Source organism: Mya arenaria, chromosome 4 (assembly GCF_026914265.1).
Source record: "Mya arenaria isolate MELC-2E11 chromosome 4, ASM2691426v1".
NCBI classification, from domain to species: domain Eukaryota; kingdom Metazoa; phylum Mollusca; class Bivalvia; order Myida; family Myidae; genus Mya; species Mya arenaria.
Window position 1 is genome coordinate 2,234,113 of NC_069125.1, and position 12,556 is coordinate 2,246,668.

At 36.2% G+C, this 12,556-nt stretch overlaps 2 protein-coding genes across 5 annotated transcripts in view; both read left to right on the forward strand.

The window, feature by feature from the left end:
- Positions 1–7,181: 7,181 nt before the first annotated feature.
- The window catches only part of LOC128231876 (tetratricopeptide repeat protein 37-like), a 54,729-nt gene continuing 49,354 nt past the window's right edge, over positions 7,182–12,556 (forward strand). The window contains exons 1-2 of one of the 4 annotated variants that reach the window (XM_052945126.1): positions 7,182–7,200; positions 12,157–12,263. In XM_052945126.1, coding sequence (XP_052801086.1) covers positions 12,174–12,263 — 90 coding nt within the window. In that variant the 5' untranslated portion in view covers positions 7,182–7,200; positions 12,157–12,173. Of the gene's footprint in view, positions 7,201–7,226; positions 7,239–10,235; positions 10,670–12,156; positions 12,264–12,556 lie in introns of those variants that run through there. The other 3 variants (XM_052945127.1, XM_052945128.1, XM_052945125.1) reach the window with 3 other exon arrangements.
- LOC128232859 (proteoglycan 4-like) lies at positions 9,205–10,473 on the forward strand. Its single transcript, XM_052946635.1, has 2 exons — positions 9,205–9,210; positions 9,454–10,473. The coding sequence occupies exons 1-2, from the start codon at positions 9,205–9,207 to the stop codon at positions 10,471–10,473; spliced, it is 1,026 nt and encodes a 341-aa protein (XP_052802595.1).

Below are 12,556 nucleotides of genomic sequence, written 5' to 3' on the forward strand. Positions count from 1 at the left end.
GTTGTGTATATAAAACCATGTATTATTTGACATTTGTACTGTACTTTGGTACCAACGAAACCTGCTGTATATATCGAGGGGTGAATGCGAAAAGGTTCTAAGTGACATTAAACAAAGAAGCAGATAGAACCTTTTCGCTTTCACCCCTCGATATGTTATGCTATCCTTTTATGGAGGAAGTAAAAGATCTATCTATCTCCGGGTATTTTTTTATCGAAAACAACCTCGGATGTATGCCGGTACATGAGTGATAGTAGTTCGTATTTTTTTTTTAATTATATCATTAATTAAACGTAGTGTTTTAGAGTTGCATTTATTGATCTAAGTTTAAATTGATTGCCAGTGAAGAGTTTTATTGCAAACATCATTAAGATTCCCAAGAGTAAAGTCATAAAGTTTAACTGCCAAATAAAATTACTACGCGATCTTCTTGCAGCGGACTTTAACTTTTTTTTGGTATGTAAACCGTCCAAATCCATCCGAGGTTGTTTTCGATAAAAATAGCTAAGGAGCTCCGAATGGCTTAGATATAAGATATATTTTCACAACAACGGGACAAGCTATTAAAAATGCATTATATAAAAAATTGTGTTATCTTGAAGCGTGTCAAAAACGTCAAACATCTATTTTCTTTCTTTACAATGTTTTCGTCGTGTTTAAAAAATATATATGCCCAAAACGATGTACGATTAATTAAACGAATTTTATTAATTACCCAGCCTCCAAGGCCAAATTAATAAAGGTCGCCCCCTCGAAGGCATTAATAATTATAGGCGGATCCAGAATTGGGCGTAAGATATTATATTACCTTTTTCTCCTTTACTGAAATAAAAAGAAAACTTGGAGGATTTTAGAGGGGGCGTGCGCCGGGTGCCCCAACCCCTGGACCCGTTAGTGAGAGCATATATGCTATGATTTCTTACTTTGTTTTGGTAAAGTAAATCGCATTTCGTTGCTTTTTCATATTGTGTATTGTGATTGGTATGCTACGATTCGTCGGTGCCATGACTTTGTGACTGAAATCTACCTGTTTAATTAAATAGAACATACAAATATGTTTACTGATCCTCTACATATAGTAAACTGAAGACGTACAATTAATCGTTCTCAGCATAAGTATATAACAATTTCAAGTATGCAAGTGTCCGATATTAGCTCGGAGTACGATTAAATTTGTTATTGGTCCCAGATATAAGTCAATATTGAGGATATGTACAATAAATATACCTGTGGAAATAGATTTATCGGGAATCCGTAACCATAGCAACTGGCAACTGGCAATTGGATCCATTTCGAAGCACATCTCTACGTCATGTTATGGCTAAGTTCCCACTATTGAGAATCACGGTTACCTTGTGTTCAATAACAATCGCATTTCCGGTAAATAAATCATGTTGACAAAGCAAACATTCCTGACAAGAAATTGGAAAGTATGACAAACACAAACTAAAGAGAAAAAGACATGAAAAGGGAAGGGATCTGCAATGGGCTGCGGATGTTCCAGTTTGTCACAGACAGGCGGAAGAGTAAGGATCAATGGTAAGTTAAAGCATTCTATTGCACATTTGCTATAACAGAGGGTTGTTACCAGCTTTTGCAGGAGTGATTTTGTTTCTGTTAAAGATAGCACTGCAATGCTGAAAATCTCTCATAGACACGATTCTGAATGAAACGGCCTCAGATTCTTCAACACGTAAGTATAATTAAGACGATTGTCACATAATATAAAGATACTACGTTTAGCTACGAACATGAGTTTCATGAAAGCTATAGTTATACTTATTGCATACCATACGTTGATTGCGAATTCCTCTTCGATTGTTTCAATACCCTCTTTCATTCGGTACCCTCTTTGTCAAACAATGATAGGTGTCAACCATTCGGAACAACTCGGTCATTTTCCATCGAAAGCAACCTCGGATATATGCCGGTACATTTGTAATTTACTGTATTGTTTTAACGTGTATTGTGTATATCTAAGTCTAAAATAATTGCCATTGAAGTGTACTATTGCATAACTATTCATGATTCTCAAACGTGAAGTCATTAAGCGTAACTGCTAAATTGAAATTAAATGTAAAAAAAAATAATCTGACGTTGTAAATCGTTCATATACACCTTAGGTTGTTTTCCGGATGTTAAATGGCCAAGAGTGGAATGTCATCCCTTCTACCTTGTCAGGAGCTATAGCCAAAATTTTACCACCGCTACTAGAAACGTCGCCCTATCCATATCACCGTTCTTGATATTTTATTGCAATATATTCATTATCAAAGGAATGCATACAAAAAGTTATTTTCAACATTACATCATGACATTGCTGACCATTGCACTATATGTTAATATGAAGTTAGCAACACGGACACATTCAAATATATGTGTTATAAAGCAGATGATTTTGTAATCAGTTTACTCGTATACCTTTAACAATGGTGGTGTTCAATATTTAACTTCAGTCAATCTTATGGTCATACATAATTGACTTCATTCACTTTATTAGTCAGTTATTGATAACCAGTAATCCGATTAGCTACATTGTTCTTAGATCCAATTAAAATTTGAAAATACATAAAAGCAAAAACATGCAATTAGGATGATAAGTAAATAGCTGATTTTTGCATGGCTTCATGAAATTAATGAATTAACTTTTCATAAACAAGTTCTTTCAGTAGATTTTAAGATACCGACTGAAAAGAGCATCTCTTTTACCAGTCACAAGGTATATGCTGTTCTCTGAAGTATTTCATATATATACAAGTCTAACGATACATATCAGCAGTAAAAAAAGTTAGTTGCCCTTGGTAATGCTATAAAATGAAACACATGTACATACTTAACACTAACGTTATTTTAATGTTGTTCCTTTGTCATGCTACATAACCTATTGAGAACACAACTTTTCAGCCAATGAAATTGCAGATATGCAATCATTAGGTACTAGGCTTAATCATTAAAGAATTTCAACTCTCATAGTTGTTTAAAGGTCCGCCTACACAATCCCTGCGTCAGATTTTGCGTTGACAATGAGTCAGTCAATGGGGCGTGGTCTTGGTGTCCGTTGTATCCTAAGTCAGTTAGATAGCTACGCTAACTCCACCCATTCTTAATCTTTAAGATTTTAATTCATATCATATTACTTTAACATGGTATCGCTTACGGAAAAAGCATAAGCATTAATTAAATGTACACGATACCGCTTATATCTTTACATAGTGAATATTATATTATTGATTTTCATATTTATTTCACTTCTCCTTCTTGCAGTTATCGAGGCGACCAGCATTGCATTAGAATACAGCCTTACCAGTCAGCGTAGTCACTCCATACCCGCAGGCGGGCGGCGGCGTCTTTCATCCACTAACACCCTATCTACGCCCTCGCGGCAACCTGGTCGTCAGTCCAGAAAATCAACGTCCTGATGAGCAAAGACTGTTGCTTTTCTGTGGATGCAATTCTTTTTATAAACGTTTTTAAACGTTCTCAGATGCAAAACGCATATACACCGTTTATATACCAAACATTTGACCATTTGCACGCATTTGTATGGCAATTGACAAAAAAGAATATTTTGTATGAATCGCCCATAGTTTGTGTTGAAAATAACATATAACATTATAAAGGAGCTATTACAACGAACATATTATAGAAACACCAAGTGTGCTATCACATGTATATGTATTCCCCCTAATGGTAAATCCCATCATGTTATCGTCGTATTACACATGTATCAATATTTTGAAGTACTGATGGCAGCTGTTGCCAAACTTTCCTTATGTACTTGCAACAGAGTTGTGTCCGTCTGCCACACACACTCTAGCTTAACGGTCGGCTATTTCAACGAACGGAGATTGCCGGACTTGGCATACCGTGATGATACGATTGCCTGTTACAGCACAAACACGAGCATACCAATCGGAACACCTCGGCCAGTATCCAAACGAACAATCTCGAAGCCTGCCGGAGATGACCGAGTTATGACGATTGCGAGCATGCACGTCAGTTTCGCAAATCGTGCTTCGACATACCCATAAAGCGCAAAACCGTTTTCGATCAACATGTGATAATGGGCAAAGGACGCTTTCACGAATGTCACAGCCGTTTCACCTATCTTGAAATATTCCTGCGTTCTTTTTCATGTCCTATGTGGTGCATTTGGTTTGCGTTGCGCGAAAGAACTGTCATAGGCGCTGTTCCAGTGTGGGAAAACGACAATTACACGCAACAAATGTGTTTTATATAAAGTTGTGTGTATTAATTGTGTTAACTTAATCAAACAGTAGATTTGATACTTGTCATATTGTAATTTTGATATTGATCACGTTCAAAAACTGACCTTTACATGAGATACAGAGGCTAGTCCAGTTTACAAGGCGCAACGTTACCATGGCTATAGTACTCCCAACACCAGTGGACCATGCCAGTATATATTTACATGTATACGTATACAATATGTGCAAGAGCTTCGGGACCGGTGCTGAATGTTTAAGACTAAACGCATTAAGGTCGATGGGACAAGTTTGTTAATCGAACGCCATGTCATGGTTAAAGAGTTACATCATGGTATGCATGTGTAATTTCTAATTGTTTAAATGATCAACTATTATATCACAAAGACGAATAAATTAACGAAAAGTACATGTATATGTTTAGCTACTCTAATATGTTTAATAAGCTCATTTTAGTATTGCTTTGTAATATATATCGCAATGTTGAGTACATTCGTGCAAGGTGAGTGCCCTGTGACAATTTAAGACATGCTGAGAATTAAGCCTATACATGACATACGCCGACTGGAGCTTACAAAAACCTGCGTCATTACCATAGTCTCAATCACGCCATCATGCAAGTTATTAAGAGAACGTTGACATTACCCCCTTAGTACAACTTATTTTTTAAGTTATAAGTGCTGTACATGTATATACAATTGATGACAATATATATATATATATACAGCAGAGACGGATTCAGGAGTTGAAGATAGAGTGGGCGTAACTTAGGGGTGCAGCCTTTTGACATACGCCCCTTCCTCAGAATCGAAAAGATTTTGGCATATACTGTTTTCATGGGAATTTGGGGCTACTCCCTCATTTTTTTTAACGATTTGTGGTCGGATATGGTGCATAATAAGCGCATTTTATTACTTTTTTTTCTCCCATATTGATATAAAAAGCACCCCCCCCACCCATCTTAACCCGCTAGTGTACAGTCTCAATCAAACCAAAACTGCTATCTTCATATTTTTAAGAGTTTGATATTTATAATATCATTGTAAACTTTGAACTCGAAAAACGTATCTTCTAGAATGCAAATCTGAAGCACTCAATATTCGTGTCACAATCTGGAATAGTACATCGCCCCTGTGTGCGTCAGACCAGCGCATGTCCTTTACTGCATTAGACAAATTTTGTCATAGAACACGAAACTCCAATGTAATGTGACTCATTGTTCACCGTGGCAAAAGTGATTGCTGAGGTGCTTATGGATCGTCCTTTAAAGCTTTGTCCTGAACATTCAATCCTGGAGAAAGAGGGAGCAATATACGCTATCAGATTGTCAGGTCATTTACATCACCCTCGTCATAACGTCATATAACCTCATTAAATATTCATTAAAGTAATCTGATTTATATACCTACACTTCCGTCTATGATCTGTATAAGCTGTCTCAAACCTAGAGCGTATGAACTAAAGTAGGCGGGAAAAAGACTGCCTCTGCGGTGCTTGATTCTAAAACCGCCGGGATATAAACACATGGCCTTATATACCGACTTCATAAGCGGGTGATCAAAAAAAAATTAGTAACCACATATAAGCACTAAAGACACCTTTTTAGGGGTCAGTATTACTACAAACTGCACAACTTGGCCATGGATTGCAAAGTAAGCACACATATAAATAAAATACATGTATAAATTGTTGCATGCAAACCAGGAAAAACATATTTGAAATCTGCTTTTAAGTGTTGTATTGTGGCTTTCATAACGTTTGTGATTTAGATGTGTTGGTATTTCAACGAGTTAAATTACACGTTGTCATGAAATATAGATGTTGAAACTTTGATTTTAATGAGAACATTTTTCAGTTTCTTGCAGTAATTATAAAAGTCTAAACGAGATTGTTTAAGATGTCTTCAACGACAAGTACCGTTTGCGAGTTCTGAACACTGAACAGCACCTGCATGGAGTACAGTGGCAATTAATTCGATACAGGATGAACTATAGTCACAGGTGTGCGTCATTGGATCCTTTAATATTTTCTCATAAAACAGACACTTAGAATGTCTCAGACTTGAAAGGTAAATACTTCTTAACGTTTTAATCAATACCGTAACATCGTGTGAAAATACTTCATGTATTTCTTTTTCAAACAGGCAGCCAGGGAGTGAATAATGCAACCTATAACCACCAATTCCAAAAGGTCTTACAGTAAGTTATGCTAAATAGCTTTTATAATTGCACATTCAGCCTCACAGCCAGAACTTATTACCATATTACCATTTTTGGACACAAGAGGGTACGCACACTACGGACCTATGTGTCCGTGCACATCCTTATAGAAATACCTCAATATGACTCAATCCACCGAGGGATGAGCATAACAGTTCTTGTCATGGAAGCTTGGCTTTAGCGACACCATTCCCTTAAGCCCGTTATTGAGCACAGCCAAGCCCCTATCCCCTCCCTTTCTCCACCGCCGTGACCCCGAATAATGGTCATTATCATGACCATGGACCTATAAAACTGGTATATAGGTCCGTGTCATGACTTTGGCAATGTTACTATTTTGTAAAAGTCTAAGGACGAAGAAAAACTTACCCCGCATCCTTTGACGACTCACATGGAAAACTTCAGACCCGCCGATGTAACGTTGGGTTTTAATTAACTGTTTAATGACGATGATACGATTCTTCGGGCCAACCATCTACATGCCGTACTTATAGATGTCTGTACAGTACGGATATATTATGTAACAGAATGCACAAATAGCTATGTGAACCTGGTAGGGATCGACCCACGATCTCTCGATCTACAGGCGGACACTCTACCGCGTCGCTATAAATGCTAGCTCATAACGAGAAAGTGTTACTGCCGCTATATTCGAATATCCGGTAGGTTTATAGTTGTAAATAACCTTTCACTATGTTCTTTCCTACATTTAAATTCACTTGGGGGTACTATTGCTACTTTCACTTTCGATGTTGGTTTGTATTTTTTTCTGAAAAAAAACGGTTCCAAAAATGTTAAAAAACATATTATCTTATCGCTTTTAAGAACATCTTATGATTTGAATTAGTCCTATTCATTGAAACTACCGGGTCTCGGGGATACGTGTGGAGACATTTTTTTATATGTCAAATCCTATGTTAAATCTTTACTACTTTAGGGTAGTCCAAATAATTGTGGGATACGTTGACGGATTTTTTTTAGATTTTTGATATGGCAAATCCTTCACGTACAAATTGTTTAGTATCAAAAGTGGGTACTGTAGTTGTTCCGATCAGGATTCTGGGTTAAAGCATAATATTATAGCGTCTATAAAATATCATAAAAACAAGAAATATTACCAGATAATGTTATTTTATATTAGTTCCGTACACAAAAAATAAATATCCAACTTATAATTATGAGTTTGAGGGCTTTTCTTCATTTCATTCTGTCAAAACATAACGATATATACATGAATGGCACCTGCAAGGCTTCAGGGCACAGTTTTAAATCGCTCAGAACATTTCGGCCATGGCCGAGTTGTTACAATTGTATAACGAGGTCTTTCTCAAAGCTTTGTCGGAGGAGGCCGAGTTATTACAATTGTATCGAGTTGTTCCCCTTCGCATAATTATTGTCTGTGTCCGTCAACTTTATTTTTTTTGGAAAGGTAAACAACTTGTTTTAATGCATTAAATGCTTGTTTAGTGCAAAATAACATTTCACTTACATGGTAAAATATTAATATAACTCTTTATGATGAATTTCAACCATAAAATACTTCACTTAAAACAATTTAAATATTTTTAAATCACCCCAGTTTTTTGCACATTCCCGTTTAGACGTTAGGGATTGGAAGAATCCCGTATAACACGTCTATTATTTTTAGACTATACTTTAGGGATGAGAAAAAACCCCTTATTAGACCGGTTGTTAGGCCCTTCTTAAAGTCATCAGTAGAATTTTCTTTAAGGGATTTTGCTCAAGTTTTTGAAAACATGCATTTGTTTGTATGACAAAATATGGTTCAAATATTTGTATGTTTCAATTATCGTTGGCTTTAATAACACTAATAGTCACTAACATATTCGTTGTTGACAGAATTTTTTTACCATTTTTGGTATGGTAAATCCTTCACATACAAATTGTTTTCTACCAAGAATGGATAGTTATTCTGATCCTGATTCCCTGTTAAAGCATATTGCGTCAATAAAATATCATAAAAACGAAATATTACCGGATAATGTTATTTTATATTAGTTCCGTACACAAAAAATAAATATCCAACAAATAATTATGAGTTTGATGTGGGTTTTTTCGTTTCATACAGTCAAAACATAACGATATATATATACATGAATGGCACCTGCGAGGCTGCGGTTCACAGTTTTACAACAATCGAAACACCTCTGAGATGGCCGAGTTGTTACGATTGTATTTACGAGGTCTCAAAGTGTGCCGGAGGTGGCAGAGTTGTTATGATTGGCATAATTGTTGTCTGTGTCAGTCAAGTTTTGTTTAATTGGAAAGGTAAATCCTTTGTTTTAATGCATTAAAAGCTTGTTTTGTGCAAAATATATTTGCACTTACATGGTAAAATATGTATATAAACCTTAATTATCTATTTCAAACATAAAAAACTTCTCTAAATACAATTTTTTTTCAAAACCCCTGTTATTGCACAAACCCGTTTAGACGTAAGGGATTAGAAGAATCTCGTATAACACATCTAATTTCTATTATCTTAGACTAGACAAAATAAAGTTAGGCAAATCATTAGGAAGGTTAAAACTAAGATACCAAAAGCTGGAACCAAATAGCAAATGTTGATATTTACTCAAATACTGTCTTTGAAGACCTCATTATTCATTGGCATTAATAACACTAATAGTCACTTTAACATATTTGTTGTTGCGTGATTGGTTGATTGACATTATCACATGTTGTAAGGTCAAAATATTCATCACTCTTGTTTTAGTCCTGGTTGCTTTGTGATAAAGATGCCGGTAATCCAAAAAAAATCTTGACTTGTTCACACCCCACATTATTAAACCAAAATACTTCAACTTCTTTATGGTCCAAATACATCAGCAAGTACCTTTAAACATTAAAATATATTTATACATCTTTTAAAACAAAGCAAACTGCCAATCAACAACCAAAACAAAGTAAACCAACAACCTAAACAAGCAAACTCACAAGCAAACCACCAACCAACAGCCAAAACAAACCAAACCATCAACCAACAGCCAAAACAAACCAAACCAATTGCCAAAACAAAGAAAACTGCCAACCAACAGCCTAAACCAAGCAAACCACCAACCAACAGCCAAAACAAAGCAAGCCCACAACCAACAGCCAAAACAAAGCAAGCCCACAACCAACAGCCAAAACAAAGCAAACCACAAACCCACAGCCAAAACAAAGTAAGCCCACAACCAACAGCCAAAACAAAGCAAGCCCACAACCAACAGCCAAAACAAAGCAAACCACAAACCCACAGCCAAAACAAAGTAAGCCCACAACCAACAGCCAAAACAAAGCAAACCACAAACCAACAGCCAATACAAAGCAGCTGCTTACCAACAGCCAAAACAAAGCAAACCACCAACACACTGCCAAAACAAAGCAAACCATCAACCAACAGTCAAATCAAGCAAACCACCAACCAACAGCCAAACAAGCAAACCACCAACCAACAGCCAAAACAAGCAAACCACCAACCAACAGCCAAAACAAGCAAACCACCAACAAACAGGCAAATCAAGCAAACCACCAACCAACAGCCAAAACAAGCAAACCACCAACCAACAGCCAAAACAAACAAACCACCAGCCAAAACAAGCAAACCACCAACCAACAGCCAAAACAAGCAAACCACCAACCAACAGCCAAAACAAACAAACCACCAACAAACAGGCAAATCAAGCAAACCACCAACCAACAGCCAAAACAAGCAAACCACCAACCAACAGCCAAAAAAAACAAACCACCAGCCAAAACAAGCAAACCACCAACAAACAGCCAAAACAAAGCAAACCACCAACAAACAGGCAAAACAAACAAACCACCAGCCAAAACAAGCAAACCACCAACAAACAGCCAAAACAAGCAAACGACCAACAAACAGCCAAAACAAACAAACCACCAGCCAAAACAAGCAAACCACCAACAAACAGCCAAAACAAAGCCAACTGCCGACCAACACAAAGCAAACAGGTAACCAGCAGCTAAAGTGGATCATAAGAATGTTACTGCATCGAAAGTGATTACATAGAAAGCGAAAGACATCAAAATTTCCTGCTTCAAGCTTTAGCCAAAACAGAAACAAGTTACCGGTACCTATTGATTTTAATGAGAGCCTGCTATTAAATGATACTTGGAAATGGAAAAGCTAATCTGATGGAACAGCTTAGTCGAAGATCCTAGTGCGATTTTCAAATTGCAATTCCTTAGGGATTACAAGTATTCCGTTTTGAGCATCTATTGATTTAAAGATAGTTTCATCCATACCTTACATTATGTTAAATTAAGACTTCAAACTAACTCCTGCATTATAATCTTTGAAATTCTTTCTTTGAAAGTATGTGGTTAGCTTAATGAATCAGATAGTCCTGTGTTACTAAAGATCCAAGAATCATTAATGATGTAGAGGGTAATTGAAGATTGCAGTGAAATACAGTATTTTATCTCTCGAGCGTTATAGAAAAACATATTTTCTTGAGTGGTTAAGTCACGAGTGAAAATATCTTTTTTCTATGATCACAAGTGAAATTAAATTCAAGCTCACACTAAAATCAACAACTTTTAGTATCTTTTAACGTTTGTTTTCAGATATTTATAGATACCCGTAACCTTAATTCAATTTTAAAATAGCCCTTTTCTACCTGGCAACCTGTGGTTCCCGCAAACTTAAACTGTCATTCATACACTGAGTTATGGAAAAATAGTCCTAGAATGTTCAAGTGTTCTTGTTTTAGTTCAAAATTCTATAAACATTTATCAATAAACTTAATTTGTTTAAAAGCGAATGTACAAAACAAATAAAATTGCACAACTCATGAATAAAACATGAATGAAAATGTCCAAATTACACGTTAGAAATTGTGAATAAAATAATAGAATGTGTGGAAAAGCCGTGAAAGGGAAAATAGATCATAAATTAAACTGTTGATGCCTCGCTAACTAAGAAGCGTCACACTGTTCTGCTACATTGTAATGACAGATAAATGACAATAGTAGCATTGAGTTCTAACACACTGTATTGTATCTTCTAAGTTAACTTGTGACTTGCGGCAGTTTTTATTCACTCAAACTAAATACAGTAATCATCATCATCTGCTCCTGGGGAATTATAAGAACATTATTTAATTAAGTTTATAAGTAAGTTGTGACAGAATTTCTTTCATGGTGGTAAATTTATTTGACTATTAGATTTAAAATCGAAAGGATAATTTTTTAACCAGGTTTATAAGAATGGGGATGTCGTTTGGCAGGCGGACAGGTGTCATGTCAAACATTGGTTTTTGCCCAATAACTTTAGCTAGCTTTGATGGATTGTAATGAGAATTTGTGTGTAGGTAGCTTATGTGAAGAGCTAGCTAGGGATTGCATTTTGGGAGGTGATGTGAAGGTCAAGGTCACTATTACTAAAGACAGAAACAAATATTTCTGCCCAACAATTTTAGTAAGAATTGATTTAAGGTTGGGTGGGTAGCTTATGTAATAAGCTAGCTTGAGATTGCTTCTGAGGGGGTTGAGGTCAAGGTCAGTGTTACTAAAAATAGAAAAATATTTTCACACTATTTTATTACTCAAACAAGAAATAAATCAGCCATAACTTCTGATTGCCCAGTTAAAAACCTGGTTTCGTCACATTGTAGTGTTTCTTATTCATATTGTCATACTGCGCTGACATTAAATTTGCTGATATTTCACTCCTTTTTTTCCAGGTGATTGCTTGTACCTGATGGATGCAAAGGAGGTGAAATCAGCTTTAAAGAAGGCAAGGGAGGCAATTCGACAGAAAGAATACAATGAGGCTCTGGGAGTTTGCAAGGTTACTGAACCTTATTGCTAAGCTGTATATAAATGCATTTAGTGAATGGTGGGAGATCCTTGGAAGTTTGAAAGTATATTCCTAACTATAAATGGGCTCAAACTTCCTAAATTGATGCCTTGGAAGTACAAAAACTTCCTTTTTTTTTTTAGAAAACTTCCAAAGTTGCAAACATCCCATATGTGCACTTTACCACACAACCATACACAATTTGTTCGGTTTTAGCTAGAGATTTGTGGGACAATGTGCCCGTGTGTCCCTAAGCACCCTGTCCCTTTTCTGCAGCACCCTCT